This window comes from Talpa europaea, assembly GCF_964194135.1.
Source record: "Talpa europaea genome assembly, chromosome: 10".
Classification (NCBI taxonomy): Eukaryota; Metazoa; Chordata; class Mammalia; order Eulipotyphla; family Talpidae; genus Talpa; species Talpa europaea.
Genome location: NC_140077.1, coordinates 44,252,301 through 44,273,421, shown reverse-complemented (window position 1 = coordinate 44,273,421; position 21,121 = coordinate 44,252,301). Strand labels below are relative to the sequence as shown.

Here is a 21,121-nt window from a genome sequence, read left to right as displayed (position 1 = left end):
TTATGATCAAGGGTCCAATACTTCAAGAAGAAATAACACTCATTAACATATACTCACCAAACGAAGGAGCACCAAAATATATCAGACAACTGTTGTCCTCTCTGAAAACAGACATCAGAGAAAACACATACGTAGTGGGAGACTTCAACACACCACTATCAACAATGGATAGATCAACAAGACAAAAAATAAGTAAAGAAACCAAAGCTCTAAATAAGGACCTAGAGCAATTGGGCTTAACAGACATCTATAGAACACTAAACCCAAAAAAAACGGAGTACACATTTTTCTCAAGCGCACACGGATCATTCTCCAGGATCGATCACATACTGGGGCACAAGACAAACATCAACAGATACACCAAGATTGAAATCATATCAACCATCTTTTCTGACCATGAAGGCATCAAACTAGAAATAAACCATAAAAAGAAGGCAAGGAACTTTCCTACCTCATGGAGATTAAAAACCACACTACTGGAAGACCATTGGACTAATGAGGAGATCAAAGAAGAAATTAAAAAATTTTTTGAATTGAACGACAAGGAGGACACCAATATCCTAAATGTATGGGATGCAGCAAAAGCAGTAATAAGAGGAAAATATATAGCAATAGAAGCTCACATCAAGAAACAAGAAAGAACGCAAAGAAACAACCTAATCTCGAAGCTCAAAGATCTAGAAAAAGAACAACAAAAAAACCCCAAAACCAGTAGAAGAAAAGAAATAATAAAAACCAAAGCAGAAATAAATGAAATTGAAACTAAAAAAACAATCCAAAAGATCAATGAAACCAAGAGCTGGTTCTTTGAAAAAATCAATAAAATAGACAAACCCCTAGCCAGGCTCACAAAGGAAAAAAGGGAGAAAGCACAAATAAACAGGATCATCAATGAAAGAGGAGAAATCATAACGGACACAGCAGAAATCAAAAGAATAATCAGTAACTACTATGAACAGTTATATGGAAACAAGTTTAACAATCTAGAGGAGATGGACAAATTCCTACAACTCTACAATCACCCAAAGCTAGATAAAGAAGAAATAGAACACCTAAACAGACCAATTACAAGCAGCGAAATTGAAATGGTAATCAAAAACCTCCCCAAAAACAAAAGCCCAGGACCTGATGGATTTACAAATGAATTCTACCAAACATTCAGAGACGAATTAGTGCCTATCCTTCACAAACTCTTCCAAAAAATTGAGAAGGAAGGGACAATACCAAACACATTTTATGAAGCCAACATTACACTAATACCAAAACCGAACAAGGACAACACAAAAAAGGAAAACTACAGGCCAATCTCCCTAATGAACACTGATGCAAAAATCCTCAATAAAATTTTAGCTATCAGAATCCAACAATGTATCCATAAGATAATTCACCATGACCAAGTAGGATTCATTCCAGGGACACAAGGATGGTTTAACATCTGAAAATCAATCAACGTTATCCAACACATCAACAAAAAGAAATATAAAAACCATATGATAATATCAATAGATGCTGAGAAAGCTTTTGACAAAGTGCAATGCCCATTCATGATAAAAGCCCTTGAAATTCTTGGGATACAAGGAACATACCTCAACATCATAAAGGCCATCTATGACAAGCCAACAGCCAGTATCATTCTCAATGGCGAAAAGCTGAAAGCAATTCCATTAAGATCTGGAACAAGACAAGGATGTCCACTCTCACCACTGCTTTTCAATATAATACTGGAAGTCCTAGCCAGGGCAATAAGACAAGAGAAAGACATCCAAGGAATCCAAATAGGAAAAGAAGAAGTCAAACTATCACTATTTGCAGACGATATGATATTATACATAGAGAACCCCAAAAACTCCACAGAAAAGCTAATTCAACTCATCAATCAGTTCAGTAAAGTGGCAGGATACAAAATCAACACGCAAAAGTCTGTAGCCTTCCTATACACAAACAATAAATCTGAAGAAGAAGAAATCAAAAAAACCATCCCTTTTGTTATTGAAACAAAAAAAATCAAATATTTGGGAATAAATCTAACAAAAGAGGTAAAGGACCTATACAAAGAAAACTATAAAACACTGTTAAAAGAAATAGAAGAAGACACAAAGAAATGGAGAGACATCCCCTGCTCATGGATTGGAAGAATAAACATTATTAAAATGGCCATCCTTCCAAAAGCAATATACAGATTCAATGCTATTCCAATCAAAATTTCAATGTCATTCTTCAAAGAAATAGAACAATTATTGATGAAATTCATATGGAATCACAAAAAACCCCGAATAGCCAAAGCTCTCCTGAAAAAAAAAGAAGGGAATGGAGGCATCACACTCCCAGACTTCAAACTATACTACAAAGCCATAATCATCAAAACTGCATGGTATTGGAACAAGAACAGACATACAGACCAATGGAATCGAATAGAAAATCCAGAAATAAACCCACAGATTTATGGTCAACTAATCTTTGACAAAGGAGCAAAGAATATGCATTGGAGCAAAGAAAGTTTGTTCAATAAATGGTGCTGGGAAAACTGGGTCGCTACATGCAAAAGAATGAAGCTTGACCACTACCTCACACCATACACAAAAATCAACTCAAAATGGATTAAAGAACTAGACATAAGACCTGAAACCATAAAATATATAGAAGGAAATATAGGCAAAACACTACGTGATTTGCACATCAAAGACATCTTTACAGACACATCACCCAAAGCAGTGATAGTGAAGGCAAAGATAAACAGCTGGGACTACATCAAATTAAAGAGCTTTTGCACAGCAAAAGAGACAATAACAAAGACAAAGAGAAACCCCACCAACTGGGAGAACATTTTTGCACCCAACACTAATGATAAAGGACTGATCACAAAAATCTGCAAAGAGCTGATGAGGCTCAACAACAACAAAGAAAATAATCCAGTCAAAAAGTGGGCAGAAGAGCTAAAAAGAAACTTCTCTGAAGAGGAAATGCAAATGGCCAACAGGCATATGAAAAAATGTTCAACATCACTTGTCATCAGGGAAATGCAAATCAAAACTACCATGAGATACCATCTTACACCAGTGAGAATGGCGCATATTAAAAAAACTAGCAACAACAAATGTTGGCGAGGGTGTGGAGAAAAAGGAACTCTTCTGCACTGTTGGTGGGAGTGCAAACTGGTCCAACCACTGTGGAGAGCTGTGTGGAGATTTCTGGACCTACTAAACATAGAGCTTCCATATGATCCAGCAATTCCACTCCTAGGTATTTACCCAAAGGACACAGAAACATCAATTCCAAAGAACACCTGCACCCCTATGTTTATAGCAGCACTGTTTACAATAGCTAAGCTTTGGAAACAACCCAAATGCCCAAAAATAGATGACTGGATCAAGAAGATGTGGTACATATATACCATGGAATATTACTCAGCATTCAAAAAAGATAAACACATGCAATTTGCAGCAACATGGATGGCGCTGGAAGGGATCATGCTCAGCGAAATAAGCCAAAAAGAAAAAGAAAAATACCGGATGGTCTCACTCATAGCAGGAATCTAGAAAACTTAAATAAGGGACCAGGAAAGTGAATAACTATAAGAAAGTGAAAATCAAAATCAACAAAAAACTATGAACCAGAGACACTTTTAGGGGGGCGGGGGCGGGAGGGGAGGGATTGGGGTCAGAATGGGGGGGCTGCAATTGTATGGGGAATATAACAATAAAATTTATTAAAAAAAATAAAATGTATTTCATGTGAAAAAAAAATAAATTGTAAAAAAAAAAAAGAATAAAGGACTAAAGAATAAATGTAAGATCTTACTCATGTAAGATTTTACATTCTTACACAAAAGATATAGTAGAAAAACATGAAATTGGGATCTGCACATAAAAATGGAAATAATAACTAACTGGATATTTTGAGGCTCGAGATAGAATTGAGTACGGTATCCAGGGTGGGGTGGTAAATCAAAGCTAACTGCCTGGAGGAGGTGGTGAAGCGGTGACAGCTTACATGCCGTAAACTTTGCTGGAGAACTGTTTGTACCTTTTGAATGTGGCAGGGAGACCACTTGATCAACTGTTGACTTTCTAGGAAGTACCCGAGGTGACAGGTGGGGGTGGGGCAGGAAATACTTCTCTTTGGGAGATATCTGCAGGTCATGTGGAGGATCTCACAGCTTCTAAAGATTCAGTCAAGGGTAACAAGTTTAAGTGAGACTCCAGGTCTTTATCAAGATAAAGTCAAGTGGTCAGAGCCAGCAGAATCTGATGGGTGCCTCGGTCCTGATGGATTTCCACCTAGACCACAAAGAGGGGGGACTTGATACCTCTCCCCATTCCCACTGCTCTCAATTGTGCTCAGGCAGCCCAGCCCCTCTGCTGAGCTGGAGGCCGGTCCAGGAAACTGGCGGCTGGAGAACAATGCCTGCCCTTGGCCCGAATCTGCAGAATTGGCTTGTAATCTCCACCAGCAAGACCTACCCCGAGATTTCCTCACTAAGGACTTCTGATTTTGACCCCAACCTGGAAGTGTCAGGGGCCCAAGGAAGTGAGAAAATACGTAATTTGTCCCTCCAGTTCAAAGCTGGTGACTTTTGCCTGTACTGTTTTATCCAAACAATCACCCAACCCCATCCGTCCTGCTCTGCTTATCTCAGCTCACTCTGACCCCCTGCCTGCTTGTTCCAACTTGTGACCCCAAGCAAGAGACACCCCTTTCTGTGTCTCAACTTTCTTATCTGTCAAATGAGGGTAACCAAGGTTTCCATCTTATAAGCCCTGTAAGGGTTAAATATGACAATATCTGTAAAAACCTTAAGAACAGTGCTGTTTATGTGCTAGCCTTTCTTCTGGTTAGAACACAGAGGTTAAAACACTTACCCTTCTAGGAGAGGATGTCATTATTTTCAACTTCAAACTGTAAGAATTACAGCTATCAGTCACTGAGTGCTTACTCTAAGCCGGGAACAGTGCCAAACACTTTAGTTGTATGCAGTCATTTACTCCTGAAAATTCAATGAGGGAGATACTATGGTTACCCCCTTTTTACAGAAATAGACATATACTCAGAGAGGTTAAGCAACTTGTCTAAGGTCACACAGCGAGTACGTGGCAAAGTTGGGATTTGAGCCCGTGACTCTTTGGCTCTATACTCCATGCTCTTACCCACAATTTTGAGGAGCTTCATTTGATAAGCAGAAGGTCCAAGTTGCCAAGTCAGTTTTCTTTTCCATTAATTCTAAGTGAAGGGAGGTAGGAACAGTGAAACCCTGAGACTCTGTGTGTATGTGTGCGTGTGTGTTCCTAGATCTTGCTCAGGCAGTGTCTGCATGGGGTTAGCAACCAATCCTTAGTGTGTGGGAGCAGGGGAGGCCCAGGGAGCTGACTGCAAGAAAGGGATGGGCATGATCTGAAGTTAGTGGCTCAAGGGTGAGGCCATGTTGGCCTCAAAGGGACTAGAAAGAATTTATTAGACTTTCTTTCTCAACAGTCTAATCCTCTCACCCCACCACCTAAGTCCTGTTGACTATTAATTTTCTTTCACAACTAAAGTAATAAATGTAGGGGTTAAAAAGGAAAGCATTAGGGTACCACTGATTCCCAATCCCGACTCTGACACTCTCCAGCTGTGAACTTGGACAAATGACTGAATTTCTCTGTGCCTCAAGAACCCCATCTGGAAGATGGAGCAAATGGTGCTGAACCTGCCTATCAGGCTGTGGCTTCTCAGTGAGGTGACGCATAGCCTTGGGGCTAAGTCCATGCCTGGGTTCTGACTGTATGACTGTGGGCCAGTCACTTGCACCTGTGCCTCAGTTTCCTCACCTGTTAGGTGTGGATGGTAGTGGTGTTACACTGTTGGACCACTGTGAGGCATGAAGGTGATGAGTGCAAGGTACTTGGCTTCCTTTGGAAGTTGATAAATGCCCAATAAACATTGGCATTTGTGACAATGATGAAATAGGACTCAGGCGCTAGCCCTTAAAGGTTGTCAGTAAATGTGACTTTAAAATTTAAAAGCCCATCCTTGGGAGGCACAGAGACAATGCCTGTGGTCTCCCCCAGGCCTCTGAGGGGTGATGTCCTGTGAGAGTCGCTACCCCAGCGGGCCTCTCCTTCTAGCAGTTGGGGAGAGGGGAGCAGAGAGGTGACTGTGACATTGGAGCTGCCCCAACCGGGCCTTCCACAGGAACATCGGATGTGGTGGCAAGATCCAATGTCAGGAAGAAGGTTCTGGGTCAGAGGTGTGGTGCCTCAGAGGCTTGTCCTCCTGCAGGGACCATGTGACACTTGGAGAAGAAAGCAAACCCTGGCTGAGTTGCTGGCTCCAGTGGGGGTCACTGAGAGTTCCCTGGGAGGTTCTGGGCAGCATTTCTCTTCCTGCCTCTCAGTGTCTCAGTGACCTATACTTGCTGCTAAAGAGCTGACACCTGCTCCAACCTTCCAGGGTGGATGTGTGGATCAAATGAGGGAAGGGGCAACAAGAGCCTTGAGGAGGCAGGGGGCTGCCTGGCCATGGGACTTCCCAGTCTGGCCCTCCAGGCAGGCACTGCCTGGGGAGTGGGGACCGAGGTGGGTAGAGGCCCTGAGGAAGGGACAGCATCACTGGGAGACCTGCAGTAACCCAGCTCTGATCAGGATGGCAGTCAGGATGGGCGGTGGGGGTTGGGGAGTGGGGCAGGGTAGGATGGCAGACTTTGAGGGGACTGGCTTCAGTCCAGAAGGTCTGCAAAATGTAGTAGGTGGGGTAAGCAGCCAATGAACCCTGCTGGGGGGAGCTGTGGCCAGAAACTGAAACCAAGGGATAGGGTGCCAGGGGTGTCACTTGGAGTGACAAGTCTTTTCCTGAACTGGAGGAGGACCCCTCCAAGAACAGGGCAGAGTCTGACTTTTACAGTGTCCAGCATGGCAGCCGCCACGCACTGCTGGTGAGCAGATGTTGGTGATAATAAACTCTTGTGAAGTAAGCAAGAAGGGACACGGCTTGAAGCAGGCAAAGATGCACCATTCTCCACCCTCCTAATACCGCGCAGCTTTGCTTTCAAGCCTCCTCCCTCTTGAGGAATGGTGAGAAAAACCATCCAGGGTGACCCAGCCACCTCCTGCTTCATACTGTGTCTGTCAACTCACTGTTCGGTGGGTTCAGGACACCAGCCCCTTCTCTCTTGTGCTTCCAGCTGTCATGGTGTTGGGAGGTGACACAAGTGTGGCCTGTGGCCCTCTCAGTCTGAGCTGTCGTCACCCCATGGGGGCAGAGCATCGTTTGTTCTCTGCCTCCTTGCCTGCAGCCTCCTTCAAGTCAACAGTCAGCCCTCCCAGCCACTTCCCGGAGCTCCAGGACCACTACCCCAGTTTCAGGATATGTGGGAGTCTCTGTTGGCAGGAACTGAGGTTGCTGGAATGGGATCTCCATCCCCCAGTGGGATTTCCCCCTTTGCCTGCTCAACAGACCCCACCAAGACCATCTTTACAAGGGTTCCTGGCCCAGGCACTTAACCTTCACCGTTTCCTGGCTAGACCGGATCAGCTCCCTTGGAAGCATGGGGCTATGTTGGGAATGGGTGGAGACCAGAATAAAGTTGGGGTTATGTTCAGAAGGAGAAAGGGAGAATGGATGTTGGGAAGGTTACCCAGATACACCCTCCATGTCCAGAAATGCGAGGCATGGCCTCTGAGCCTCCCTCCACACCCAACCCTATCCCTAGGCCTTCAATAAATAAGATGGGGAACAAGGATACAAAGGGTGATGGCCCAGATTGATAATAAGAACAGAGTGGTCCAGGAGCCCCTAGAGTTGAAACCAGGCTCTTACCAGTTAGGAAGGCCATTTCCACAGTATCTGCTGGTAGACGGTCACTCAAGGAGTCTCTGGTAGCCCCAGATGTAGCAGCAGTGTAGTATCAATCTTGGAAGTAATGGAGGTCATCTGGGGACCCACTGTGGTCAGGGCATGAACTAAACTGGAGGGGCTTGCCTCCCTCCACTGCTCATGTCTCCCAGTCCCTCTGCTAGTCTTGACAGTACGATGGGACAGGGGAGAGAGCTGCAATGGATGCTAGTCCTACCCCTCATATAAGAAGTGTCTAGGAAGTCCAGGGTGCCCAGGGCCTCTACCTCCATCTCTACCTACCTCTAAGGTTAGAACTAGTCCTGCCTCATAAGTCAGCAAATGACCCTCATGCTGGCTACTTGCTTCCTTTTGTCTTACCCCCAGGTGGTTCTCCATTCAAGATGACTAATAAGTTCCATCTCATGTGCCAGTCCCTGATGACCTGAAAAGAGTTGTGAGGCTTTGTCAAGGTTCCCAGGGAAAGAGTGATTGTGAAAGATTAGCAATGTCTGCTGCAAGTGCAGGAGTAGAGTGTGGTGTGTGTGATTTTAAGTGCTGCCTACTCCTCTCAGGACTTGTTACTCTCCATCAGCCTCATGCTAGAAAGGTCTGGGTTGTCTTGTGACTGAGAGACTCCATCGTGGGACAGATCTGAGCTACCATGTGCTGGGAAATGATTAACCTTTGGCTCTTGAGGTGGGGGCAAGACTGCTCTGAGGTATTTGCCAATATCTGTGGTGTGAATACTCCCCTACGGCAAATTTCCAGCTGCAAATGTGAAGTCACTGCAGCGGAATTGAAATGCACACAATCGACTCTCACAAGACTGTAGGATGAGTTGACTCCAGCACTCCGCTGTCTGCGTAGTTGTATATTTTTTCTAAGAAATATAAAGCCTCCTGCACCCCCTAAGCTCGGCCAGTGGTGGGCTGCTCTGGGAAGGCACTGAACTAGGATTCAGGACCACTTACCAGCTGTGAACCATAGTCGAGTTCCATCCCTTCTGAGCCTCAGTTTCCTCATCTGTAAAATGGGAGCTGGGTTGTGGCGAGACTCAGTAAGCTAAGGGAAGTAAGGTAAGAGCTGTGTCAGTCACAAAGCATGATTTGTCAGATACACTCGCAGGGGCACCAGATCCAGACAGTCTGCCCCAGAAATTGTCCTTGGCCCTCCCTCTAAAGCATGTTCCCGCCTGAGGGCTGTAAGGCAGTAGGGCTGCTTGTTCTCTTTGATGTCAACCTCAAAGGACAGCGGCTGCCTCCCAGCTCATTCAGTTTCCCTTCATAGGCCATCATGCCTGTCACTGATGAATTTGTCTTGATGGTTTTTGAAGCTACTCATGTTTCCCTCTTCACCACTCCTTAAGGCAGAGGTTGCTTCCTTGATTGCTCCTGCATGGGCCTCCTTCAAGCTTCTGGGCACCACGATCTGGGGAGGCTGTGCCTCTGTGTTCATGCTAGGGTGGCCTCAGGCACACCTGGGTTCCAGAACCAGCACAGCAGGCATCAGCTCAGCTGCAGGGAACATGTGTCTTCAACTCTCCTAGCTCTTCATCTGGAGAATGGGGATAACAGTGGAGGCACCTTCACTGGACCATTGGGTCAGCTAAGTGAATTAAGACACATAAAGCTTTCAACACAGTGTCAGACAGAGTAAAAGTTAAATAAATAAATTTTATTTGTCTTAAAAAGGTTTTGAGTGGAGGCGGAACAGGTCAAACTATAGAAGAATGTGATCCCCCAAACTGACATTCCACAAGGTGGAGCGAGGGCTGGGGCTTTGACCGAGGGCCATGGTAAGCTGTGAGTCCTAGGGACCATAGGCACTGGGGAGCCAAGGGCAGGACTGGTCCCATCAGTGCAGTGCAGGGTTTGGCACTATTGACATTTGAGACCAGGTGATTCTTCGTTGTGGAAAACTGTGCTTGGTGGGGTGATTGGCAGCATCCCTGACCTCAACCCACTAGAGACCAGAAGCAGCCTCTCAGTTGTAACAATCAAAAGTGTCTCCAGATATTGCCAGTTATCACCTGGGGGAGCAAAATCACACCCACTTGAGAACCCCTGGTCCAAAGTCAGAGCGTGACTGGCACTGTCAGTGTCCCCAGGGCCAAGCAAAGCCAGGATGAAGAGCATCTGTCCTGGATGAGTGGATGGGTCAGCACATGGCAGAGACAAGTGGCAGAGGGTCAGCTGCAGGCAGCCTGGCAGCAGGCACCAGGAGGGGTGGTCAGGGCTAGGACCCCAGCTATTGGGAGCCCAGCAGTCAGGCAGGTTCAGATCCCGGCTCATTAGTATGGGACCTAGGCACAATCTGGGCTCTTTACTTCCTTGGACAGGATTAGAACTGGATCTGGGGCCTAGGCAAGCCTGCAGGGTAGGAAGGTTTCTTGCGTGCATTAGACAGGGTAGGACTGCCCCCTCCAGCCTTGATGGCCTTCATGCCCTCCAAGAGCACAGTATTCCAGTAAGAAGGACCCAGTATCTAGTAGAGCATTCCAGGCTCTACTACATGGAAATTAACCTTAAAAAACAGACGCTGCACTTCAGAGCAGGGAGAACACTTTAGATAGGTTGTTTAACCTCCAAGCCTCAAATTCCTCACCTGTGTAGGGGAACTGTTAACGCCAACTTCATGTAGTGTGAGGATTCAATGCACTATAACATGTGCTATGCTTAGCATTAGGTCTGCTACAAAGTACAGTCACTTAGTATCATCAATATGTTCTTGGAAATTGTGACTTTATTTTCTTGTTGAAGATTTATTTATTTATGCATACAAGAACTGGGGTACAAGCCAGGGGTGTGTGTGGGAGGGGGAGGGTGAGAGGATTCACCACAGACAGAGTAGGGAGCAGATCAGGCAGATTGACCAAAATACGCTGCTAAGGGGAGTAGCGGGTGAGTCAGGATAGGTCTGCTGAGCCATGTGGGTCACCTCCCTGGCCAGGGATCGAACTCATGCTGCTGTGGCTGCAGATAGTTGCACAGTGCTGTGTCTTAACCCCTTGCGTCACCAAGGAGGCCCCAGAAATTGTGACTTTAAAAGAAAAGATGTAATGAAAGCAGGTCCTTGAATAATGGCATTTTGTGCAGGTCAATCAGGATTTTTTTTTTCCCTCATCAACATTATAAGGAAACAGCATTGAATGAAATGAGGCTATTCAGGGATCTGCTATAGGCACTCAGCAAATGTTGAATGAATGAATCATCCTACAGCAAACTTGCCTCCCTTAAGTTCTTTTGTTCATTTTCATCCTCTTCTCTGGAATTTCTCCAGCTTTCTGACATAGGAAACTGTTGACTTCTCAACGAGAGGAAATGAGTTATTCATCTCTGTATCACTAGAGCTTAACATAAGGTCTGGTAGATACTAGGTGCTTAAAAAAATGAAGTTTTCCTTCCTCAAAGAATAATGAATGTGTCTTATTCCTCTTTAAGTATTCCTAGCCCGGCACAGTGAGTGACATGCAGCAGGCATTTTTTTAAAATATTTGTTGAAAGAATAAATGATTGAATGATTGAATGAATGAATGAACATATAAAAAAATGATTGAGAAAAGCATGATCCTGATGCTACCTCAAGATACATCCTAGGTGGGCCTCCCTGATGGTCAAGGGGTTAAGACGCAACCTATGAAACTGTCCACAGCCACTGCAGCACGAGTTCGATCCCCAGCCAGGGAGCTACTCACATGGCGCGGCAGACCTCTCCTGACTCACCCGCTGCTCCTCTCAGCAGTGTATTTCAGTCAGTCTGCCTGTTCTGTTCCCCATTCTGTCTCTGGTGAATCCTCTCACCCCACACCTCTGGCCTGTACCCCATCTCTTGTATGCATAAATAAATAAAATCTTAAAAAAGAAGATACATCCTAGGAGTCCATTTGTACATCCATTTAGGAGGAACTTGGCCACTTGCTTGGAAGAAGTCGCTCAGACCTCTGGGAGGGCTGCAGTGGTCTCACTGTAGCAGTGGGTGAAAGAAATCTTATGGAAGGAATTGTTGTGCTCAGGCAGAACCTCTGTTCACTGGGTGGCTGCTGTGGACCCTTCCAGGAGCCCTCCTGCGGGCTGCTCTGTTGGCCCTGGGGGACTAGAAAAATCTTCATAATTCTCCTGTTGCAGCAGGCACAAGGGATGAGAGTCAGGCCTGCTCCTCACCTTGTGGTAAGGTGGGCTGTACTCGGACAAGGGAACTTTCACAGTCATGAGGGGCAGTATGGTTTGTTAGGAAGGCTCCCTGGGTAGATGGGGAGTCAGGAGACCTGGGTTCTGGTCCCGTTCCCATTAACAATCCATGCAGTGGACCTGCCTGCTCACAAGCTTCCCTTGGGCCTCCGTCTCTCCATCTGTACAATGGGGACGTGGCCCTGACTTGCGGTAACACTGCTATGGTTTCTGTCCAGTGTCGGGTCAGTCCACAGCCAGTCTACTGGGCGTGGCCAGGTGTCCCATGTGGGAGACCACCCGTAATGTCAAAGCACTGCTGGACTTCACAGAGCCACAGGATCTCATAGTCATCTCTGCTCTGAAATTCTGGGGTCTGATGAAAGCTGGCAGGGGAAGGAGGGCAGTTAGATTTTCCAAGGGGGACCCTTGAGGATCATCATTGACTTGTATCAGCATAAAAATTTCAGGAGGCAACTAAAAAGGCAAAACACATTTATTTGGGATCTAGGAATGACAATTCAGGGTACACAGATTCAGGAAGAAAGACTAAAATGCTTCCCCCTTGCTCCCACCCCCAGGGACAAAGTCAGAGATTTTTACGGGAAGAAAAGAAAAAGATAAGTAGTTAAAAGAGTTGATGAGTGATAACAAGCTTAACTAGTCTTGGTGATGCATAATTGGTTACAGATTCTTTAGAAAGGACTAAAAAGGGAAATTGACTGATACTATTCTTCAGGTAAAAATCCATAATTATCAGTTCTCACCATCAGGATGACTTCTCAAACAATTGTTTGTTGGTTAGTTTCTTAAAACAATTGTTTTTGGCCCAGTCCAAAGTTCTCTGGCCCAGTTCAAGGAGATAGGTAATGCAATTTCTCTCGAACGGATCCCTGACTCCATTTTGAAAATGGCTTCACAGATGTCAACTTTAAACAAAAAATGTTTGTAACAGAAGGGTCTTTTTCTTTTAAAATAAGTTCCCGTCTCTCTTCCAATCATTACATATTCAACTAATAAATGGAAGCTTTTCCTTTTCTTGAAGTCCTGGTGAGCAATGGATGGGGAAATGTTGGCCTGGAAGAGCTACACAAAGTCCAATTCCCTTGCTTAAGAAAAAGGAGCTCAGGCTTTCCTGGTGGCGCAGTGTGTTAAGCATCAGCACTATGAAGCTATCCACAGCCACTGCAGCATGAGTTCAATCCCTGGCCAGGGAGGTGACCCTCTGGTGCAGCAGACCTCTCCTGTCTTGCCCACTGCTCCCCTCAGCAGTGGATTTCAGTCGATCTGCCTATTCTGTTCCCCAGTCTGTCTCTGGTGAATCCTCTCAAATTGTGCACGATGGATACTAGGAACCACTGAGGGGCATGCAGTGCTGATGGCGGTGATAGTGATATAAAAACCCTTGAAATCTTCAGCAGAATTCATATCACTTTGGGGAACCCAGGGCCAAGCCCTGTGTCAGCTGTCTCCCTATATCTGGTGACACCCACGCAGGTGAGACTGCTGCCAGGCAGGGCAGTCACCAGGGCTCACTGTGTCACCAACGGCTCCCGCCGAATCTGCCACAATTCAAGCCAGGGCCCTATTCAGTCCAGAGGGCATGGGCATCTGCCCTCCATGTGGCTGAAACATCCCCAAATTGTCATGGACTGAACTTTGTCACCAGCCTGCTTCTCACGAGGACAAGGACTTTCCAGCTGGGCTGGCAAGCTGCACTGGGGGGGTATTTTCAGATTCTGGGTGACATTCCCCTGCACCTCAGCCTAATGGGTCCCAGATGGTCCCCTCCTCCCTCAACCTCCCACCCTCTCAATGTTCTGAAAGCCGGCATGCCGGCCTGCTGGGCCTGCCTCACTAGTCACTGAACCTCTTGACTCAATTACTTTTTTTAATTTAAACCATTTTGTTCTTCCTTAACATGATGGCTTAACAGAGGTCAGCATAAAAACGGTTGTTTCCTCCTGGATGGGGACCAGGACAGAAAAGCAGGCAGATGAAGGAAGGCAGAAGGAAGCTGGCTTTGGGAATGTGAGGCGCAAGGGAAACATAGGAGTCTTTATTGGACTAGCATAAAAGAAACAATAGGAGTAGCAGCTGCGTTAACGTGGCCAGGTCACCAGGGGCTGGGCAGATGCACCAGGCCCAGTCAGATATCCCACGTTCTCCAGAAATGCCTTTTAGGACACAATCTTGTTGCTGCTGCTTTTGCTCTCTCTTCCCTCCCACCCAGCCCCTCCCCCCTTTTGCTCTGTCTTGGGAACATTTGAATTCCTGCTTCTTAGCTGTTGTTCCTTAGCTGTTGGCAGTAATGAGATAAGGCTATGGCGGAGGCCTCTGGGATGGAGGAGGAGAGTGGCTACCTGGATACCACTGGGAGAAAGAAAGGGAGAGGCGTGACAGGACGGTGGGGGAGAAAGGTGGGCGGTAAGAAGGCAGGAGCGCAGACCCCGGAGGACAGAAACGCTGACTCTCAGCTTAACAGAAATGAGGACAGGCCTGAGAGACATCAGCCAGGGAGCAGAATGAGAAATGGCGTTGCCCCCCGGCCTCTTGTCTTTTGTTGCATTTCATGGAAGTATGGCGAGGACAAGCATGGTAATAATCATAATCTCAATCCCTGGTGCCCACGGCCCATGTTCTGCAAAGCAGCCTTGCACAGGAGTTGGGGTGGGTGGATCCCGAAAAATCCACTTGCAGGGCTGGGAGCTGAGACCTGGACGATGGGGGAGGTTGGGGTCCCAGCAGGGTGGCTGTAGGGCCCAGACCTCTGGATTTCTCATCCAATGATGAAAATCTAGAGATGAAATAAAGGGGGAGAGATTATATTGGTGAAAGTAGGCCAGGAAAATATAAACGTTGAAGACCAGATGGAAACCCCTCCACTGAAGAATTCTTGGCTGCTGCTTCTAAGGCAGCCCTCCCTTCCCAACAGCAGGGACACTAACCCTGGCATTTTCTCTGTCTTTCAGGACCTCCTGTAAGTACTCCAGCCGCAGCCCCACTCAACCGTCTGAAAGGCCTTGCTCCCTGTTGGTAATCGGGCCCTGGCTGGGAGGGAATGACAGCTACCCCGCTGTCTTCGGGGGGATTCCCTGCACCTTCTACAGAAGTCCACCATGGCCCCCCCTGGGAAGGAGACTTCCATTTCTCTTTCCACCCACCTCTACCCACCCCTCCCCCCACAGGGGGCAAAGTAAGTCCCGATTTCAATCTGAGAGGCTGACTTGCCCCATTGTTAGCCCAGCTCCTTTGTCCCCCAAGAAAACAACTGGAGTCAAAGAAGCCCCACGTATTAGAAAAAAGAAAGAGATAATCTCTACTCAGTTCTGGTCCTTGAAAAGTCTCCTGTCCCTTCAGAAAACAAGACCATTAGCAAGGCTCTCGTGCGGAGGGCTCCTGAGGATGCCGTGTCCATGCGGCTGTGCCGGCAGCTCCCTCTGGCCAGGTCACTCTGGGCAGGTGCTGGTGCTGGTAGTTTTCATGTAAGCAAGCAGTGTGAGCAGGTCAGACTGGGTGACAACACAGAAATTATAGGCAGAGCTGGTGGGTGGAGTCACCTGAGGCCCAGGGTGGGGCAGAGGAGCCTTGTGATTGCCATAGAACCTGAGAAGAGCCCGCAGAGACTATCTCCCCAAAGTGGATCCAGGGAACTGGAGCGTCTGCTTTGAGGACAGCATTTGATACCCCAAACAAAGGCCCAGACATCGCTGGGGGAGCCAGGGATTGGAGTTGAAAGCACTGAGCCCTGGGCATCAGATCTTTCTCAAGTTTGCTGAAAGCAGCCTGATCGTCCCTTCCTTGGAGAAGCTATTTTCCATGGCTGTTCTCTTGTTCTGTCCCTACAAGAGCAGCTACTCAATTATTGTTATTATTTAACTTCCCGTCTGTGCCCTGAGCCCTCGATGACCATCCTGCCCAGCTTCCTGACTGCTAAGTCATGAAGAAAGAGGAAAATCATGTCATTCCTGAAAAGAGGAGGGTGATGGATCATGACATGTTTTAGATGTCAGATCTCAATTCCTTTCATCAATCTTCCAAAATACACTCTGCCCCAGGAAACTTTGACAGGCCACCTGCTGCAAATGAGATGCTTCCCCCTTCTTTTTTTGACAAAGCTAAAAAGAGTCCTCTCCTCCCCCACTCCTGGGGCCTCCCCCATATACCCAGCACTGACTCCAGGGGCTGCGCTCACCAGGAATGCAGCCTTGTCCTGAAAGCACCTGCTGGCGTCTCCCAGACTTCTCAGCCAGGAGCTGCGGCTGACGCGAGGGCACGGGGTGCTGCAGCAGGAGAGCAAAGGAGGGGAGGATCTAAGGAAGGGAGACACCCAAGTAACTTTTCTGAATTCTCTGTGTGACACACAAGAGTCCTGACTTTTCACCCAACTTTGGCTGAAACTGCAAGGCAGGATGAGGAGGATATGGGAAGGCAGCCAGATTGGGAATCACCTCCTAGTCCTTATTCTCGCAGCTTCCTGCCACAGCCCAAGGGTGAAGAGGAAAAGCAAGATGGCCCCTAGGGCAGTGTCTGTATGCAGCCCTATGGGTGTACCCTCCCCCCATGCCAGTGGCAGACATAACTAATCAACAGAGGGCTTCTTAACATAATGCTTTACTCAGCCATTACCTCTCTGTTGGAGTCCTTTATCAAGCTGACAGCTATTGGTCAACCCTGCACTAGATTTAAGAGAGAATGTCTTAATTATAGGAACTATAAGACTGAAACCAATGATCAAGGGAAGTAGGATATCTCTTTCTCTGTGCAATTATTGGGAACTATTTGATGTCCAGCTGCCAGTCCTAGTTGCAATACAGTCTTTGCTGGAATACAGTAAGCTAACACTTACTGTCTGTTAGGCTTACTGTTTTCATGGAGACAGTGTAATATTATAATTACAAGTGTGGGCTCCAGAGCCAGGCTGCCTGGATCCCAATGATAGTTCTAGTTGTGTGACCTTGGGCTGGTCACTTCTCTGTACCTCGGTTTCTTCATCTATAAAATGGGGGTAGTAATAATATCTGCTTCATTCAGGTGTTCTGAGGAATGTAGATATAATTATGTGTGTGTGCAGACATATATGTGTATGAATGTATATATTTTTGCCACTTAAAATATATTAGCTCATTAATTCCTAGAAACATAGGGCTTCCCTAGATGATTTCCAAAGATTCTTGCAAGCCTTTAATTTTTAAAAAATTTATTTATTTATGTATACAAGAACTGGGGTATAGGCCAGAAGTATGGGGAGTAAAAGATTCACCAGAGACAGTGAGGTACAGAGCAAGCAGATCTACTGAAATACACTGCTGAGGGAAGCAGTGGGCAGACCAGAGAGGTCTTGCTGTACCATATTTGGGTAGCTCCCTGGCCAGGGATCAAACTCAGGCTACAGCAGTGATAGTGCTGAGACTTAACCCCTAGGACACCAGGGAGGCCCAGGAGGAAATTATTCTTTGTGAAATTTTATTACTTCTTTTATTTCCACCTTACTTTATTCCAAGAAACATTTTTGGGTGATTTATAAGCTAGATAAAGGAAACCACAGGTAGGGGGCAGAGAGCAGAGGCATGAAAACAAAGAGAACCCAGAGCTGATGATCACGAGCTATGGACTTGGTTTTGAGCTTCCTGGTAGCAAAGCAAAGAGGAAAGCAGAGTTGTTGCAGGAGTTTGGCTGCAGTGAGGTCAGAGAGCCCCTGGGGTTTAGGTAAAGCCCAGCTCTTCCCGGCATTGAGACCTGAGAGAAGCTTCCTGTGTGCGGATGCTGTAGGTTGTCAGTACATGGGTACAGTAAGCAAAGTGTCCCTTCTGTCTCTATCTGGGTAGACCCACTATGGGAGGTGAGAAACTCTTTCCTGGAATAGGAGGGAAGAGGCTCCCTAGATCTTGCCCCTACTCCCTCCTGGCAACAGAGTCGGGCAGTTTAGAAGTGAAAGAGGCTGTTGGTTCAGCACGAAAACTCTGGTTTACTGAGAATAAGGTGCCTGGTTGTCTTTAAAGGCGAGCACTGGGAAAGAAGGAGGCCTAGTTCCCAGGTTCATGGTATAGGCCCTCAGGTTCATTTGTGCACAGTATGGAGTGAGGACCTACTAGGAGCTCAGACTCCTCAAAGCACTGGGAACACATCAGTGAAGAACACAGGAGAATCTCTTCGGGAGCTGATGCTTTAGGGCTCTGGGGGAAAAATAAAGCAGAGCAAAGGAATTATAGCTGGGTCCTGTGCCCCTGAGGGCTGCTTCCGGGCGCTCCCTAGGACCTCCTGAGCTTAGATCTCTGTGGGAAGTTGCTGCAACACAGGTGTGCTTTCAGGAGCGACACACAGAGGGCTCACCTAATCCTGGTGCTGCCTACTCACCTCAGCAGTCCTGGAGTGTGTGGGGGGGAGGGTGGGGGTGGGTGGGCGGGGGCAGGGACTTCTCTCCCAGCAAGCACCCTGGGACCAATTCCTGGTTCTGGCTTAAGTCTGTGGGAACAGCAAGGTGCCTAGAAGGAGAGAAAATGCACCTGAGAGTAGAGATTCTGGAGGGAGAAACTGAGGCCAGTTCCATGCACTCCTCCACCAGTCCTCTTGAATTATCCTAATAACTAGCATTATTCAGCACTTGCTATATGCTCTGTGCCACATGCTTTCCATACTATCCAGTTCTAAGAGATGATGCGATTGTTCTGCTTACAAGATGGGGAAACTGAGACACAAGAAGTTTGAGCAACTTGCTTAAGGTCACTGCACAAGTAAGCTGCAGAGCTGGGATTCTAGTGCACACAGGCTGCCTCCAGAGCCTGGCTCCTAACTAATCCTTGCTGTTTCCCTTGCAAGACACCATGTCTTTTGGACCCTGCCACAGCCATGCTAAGGTGGGGCTCAATTCCGGGACCTCCATCCATCTGTTTCCTTCCCCTTTGCAAGGTGCCCAGTCATGCCCCTGAGGCTGCTCTTAGAGACCGTTTCTCAGCCAGCCTCTTGATTCAGATCACCTGGAAGTTAGGGACTAGAGCTAATATAAAAACATAAGACTTGCATAGGATTTGCTTGGTTCCTGAGCCACCTCCTTATTGCTGCGATGATGATTAGAATCAATAAAACAGTTAAATGTTTTCCTCTTTTCAATAGCATTTCAGGTCCACTATATGGAATCTTTACCTAGCATTGTGCCTCGAGCTCCATGCCCATAACTGTGCGAGGCAGGAGCAGTAAGGTCATGAATAAAGGGTTTGAGGAAGACATAGAGGGGTGTGAGGGGTGCAGAGTGCAGACAAGCTCCTTCAGTGGCCCAGCGTGCCATGTATGGTGAGGTCCCCACCTCACGCCCAGCACAAACCCATCCTGGAGATGGTGATCTGTAGCTGGTGCAGGCATTAAAGGAAGGACCATCTCAACGGAAAGGTGAAGCCCTCTAAGGATGCCCCATCCCCATTCCAAGGTCACGTCCCATCTGCTTAGCATGGCAGGTCGGGCAGTAGCTTCATCAGAGCAGTGGGTTGCAGGATCTGCCCTAGCATCAAGCTGCCTGGTGTGGTAGGTCAGAAAAGACCAAGCCCTGCCCCCTCAGGCTCAGCGATATGTGGGGGAACAGGCTCATCATTCTGTTCCCCGCACCCTTGCTGGGCCTGGCGTGGAGGACACCCCTGTAACTGCTTTTCAGAATGAATGAATGAATGCTAGAAGTAAAAGAAAGGTAAGCGACCAAAGCTCTCCCTTTATTTCATTCATAGAATAAGCAGCTCATTGAGCACACGTGACTTCAAGGTTGCAGCTAGTGGGACAGCGTGGAACTATTGGATAGTACAAGCCCCTGAGCTTTGTAAACTTTATGCTTTCTGCCTTTATTTCAGGGTCCTGCTGGAAGACCCGGCCTCCCGGTAAGCAGTTTTAATTTCTTCTTTCCTTTACATCTCTTTCATGCATTCTTTCTCTGTCTGAGCACTGGCTATGTTAGGTGGCTGCTTTTCTCCAGGTGTATCAGGGTGAGAGCCCTCTCTCTACCCCGCAGCTGAGGGTGATGCCCACCTTCAGTCCCTTCCACCTTTAAGACCTGGAGAGGTCCCTACCAGGATATCTTAAGTCTGCAGCTGTAGCTTCAGCTTCTTGGTGTCCCTCGAGGATCCCGGGCAGGTGGCTGACAACAGGCAGGCCCCTCCAACGTTGGACCCGACTCCAGGATATTGGCTCTATAATGGGGGGCTACTGGGGAAGGCAGCCCACTGGCTTACTGGGCATCCTCCTTTGTCCCATGCTTTCTCGTAAGCGTAGACTCAAAACTTTTTTCAGTCATTTCTGAATTCTGGGGAGGCTTTGCCAAGTAATAGCGGAGACTTGGGGACAAAAGTAGAAATTGTATTAGTAACCATCTCTTATTGAAACCTTAGTATGTGCCAGGCACTGTGCTAGTCACTCTTCCTACATTTGATTTGTTCAGTATCTCAGTGAAATGGGTATTTTTCTTCCTGTTTTATGGATGAGGAAACTGAGAGTCAGTGATAAAAAAATACCTTGCCTGATTACCCATGTTACCACACTTTTCCAGACTCTTGTTTCTTGGGGTGTATGCTCAGTGTTTGAGAGTCATCTTTAAAGTCTTCTTAGACATTGCTCAGTGGAGTGAAACTTGGAAAGCAAAGTGATGGATATCTTGGACCCTGCAATGGGGGTGAAGAGTGATTCAGGCAAGATGCTATGGCCAGCTAGAGGGGCAGGGGTGGGGTATGGAGGGTGAGCTGGGCTGGCACTAGGCTGCCCTGTCTCCCTGTGCCGAAGGCCATGTCCATTGGATTCCAGGGCCTTCTGTACATCTCTCTTGCCCCAGTTACTCCTCCTTTGGACATGAATTACACCGTAACCTCTTGGCTAATCTAATAGCTTCTAGAATTCCTGTCCAGCAGTGACTTTTTAATGAAATGCATGTGGGAGAATGTTTAGTCTTGAAAATGGAAACTCTCCCTCTAAGTATGAGCCCCAAAGCAAAGGAGGATGGGTAAATGGGTCCCATGAAATCCAAAGAGGGGGAAATCAGATGACTGGGGGAACGTGGGCAGATTTTGTTATTTCTGAAAACATCCACCTTTAAAAAGCATTTGGGGGCAATTCGCAGAGCAGGGGCTGCTGACATAGTTTCCAGGCTCTGGCTACTCCACGCCTATCCCTAA

At 47.0% G+C, this 21,121-nt stretch overlaps 1 protein-coding gene across 1 annotated transcript in view; it reads left to right on the top strand.

Moving 5' to 3' along the window:
- Window positions 1-21,121, top strand: part of COL13A1 (collagen type XIII alpha 1 chain) — a gene marked incomplete at both ends in the record, with an annotated part of 159,574 nt that overhangs the window by 54,254 nt on the left and 84,199 nt on the right. The window contains 2 exons of the mRNA XM_084244428.1: window positions 14,948-14,955; window positions 19,811-19,837. Of these exons, the coding sequence (XP_084100554.1) occupies window positions 14,948-14,955; window positions 19,811-19,837 (35 nt within the window). The remainder of the gene's footprint in view (window positions 1-14,947; window positions 14,956-19,810; window positions 19,838-21,121) is intronic.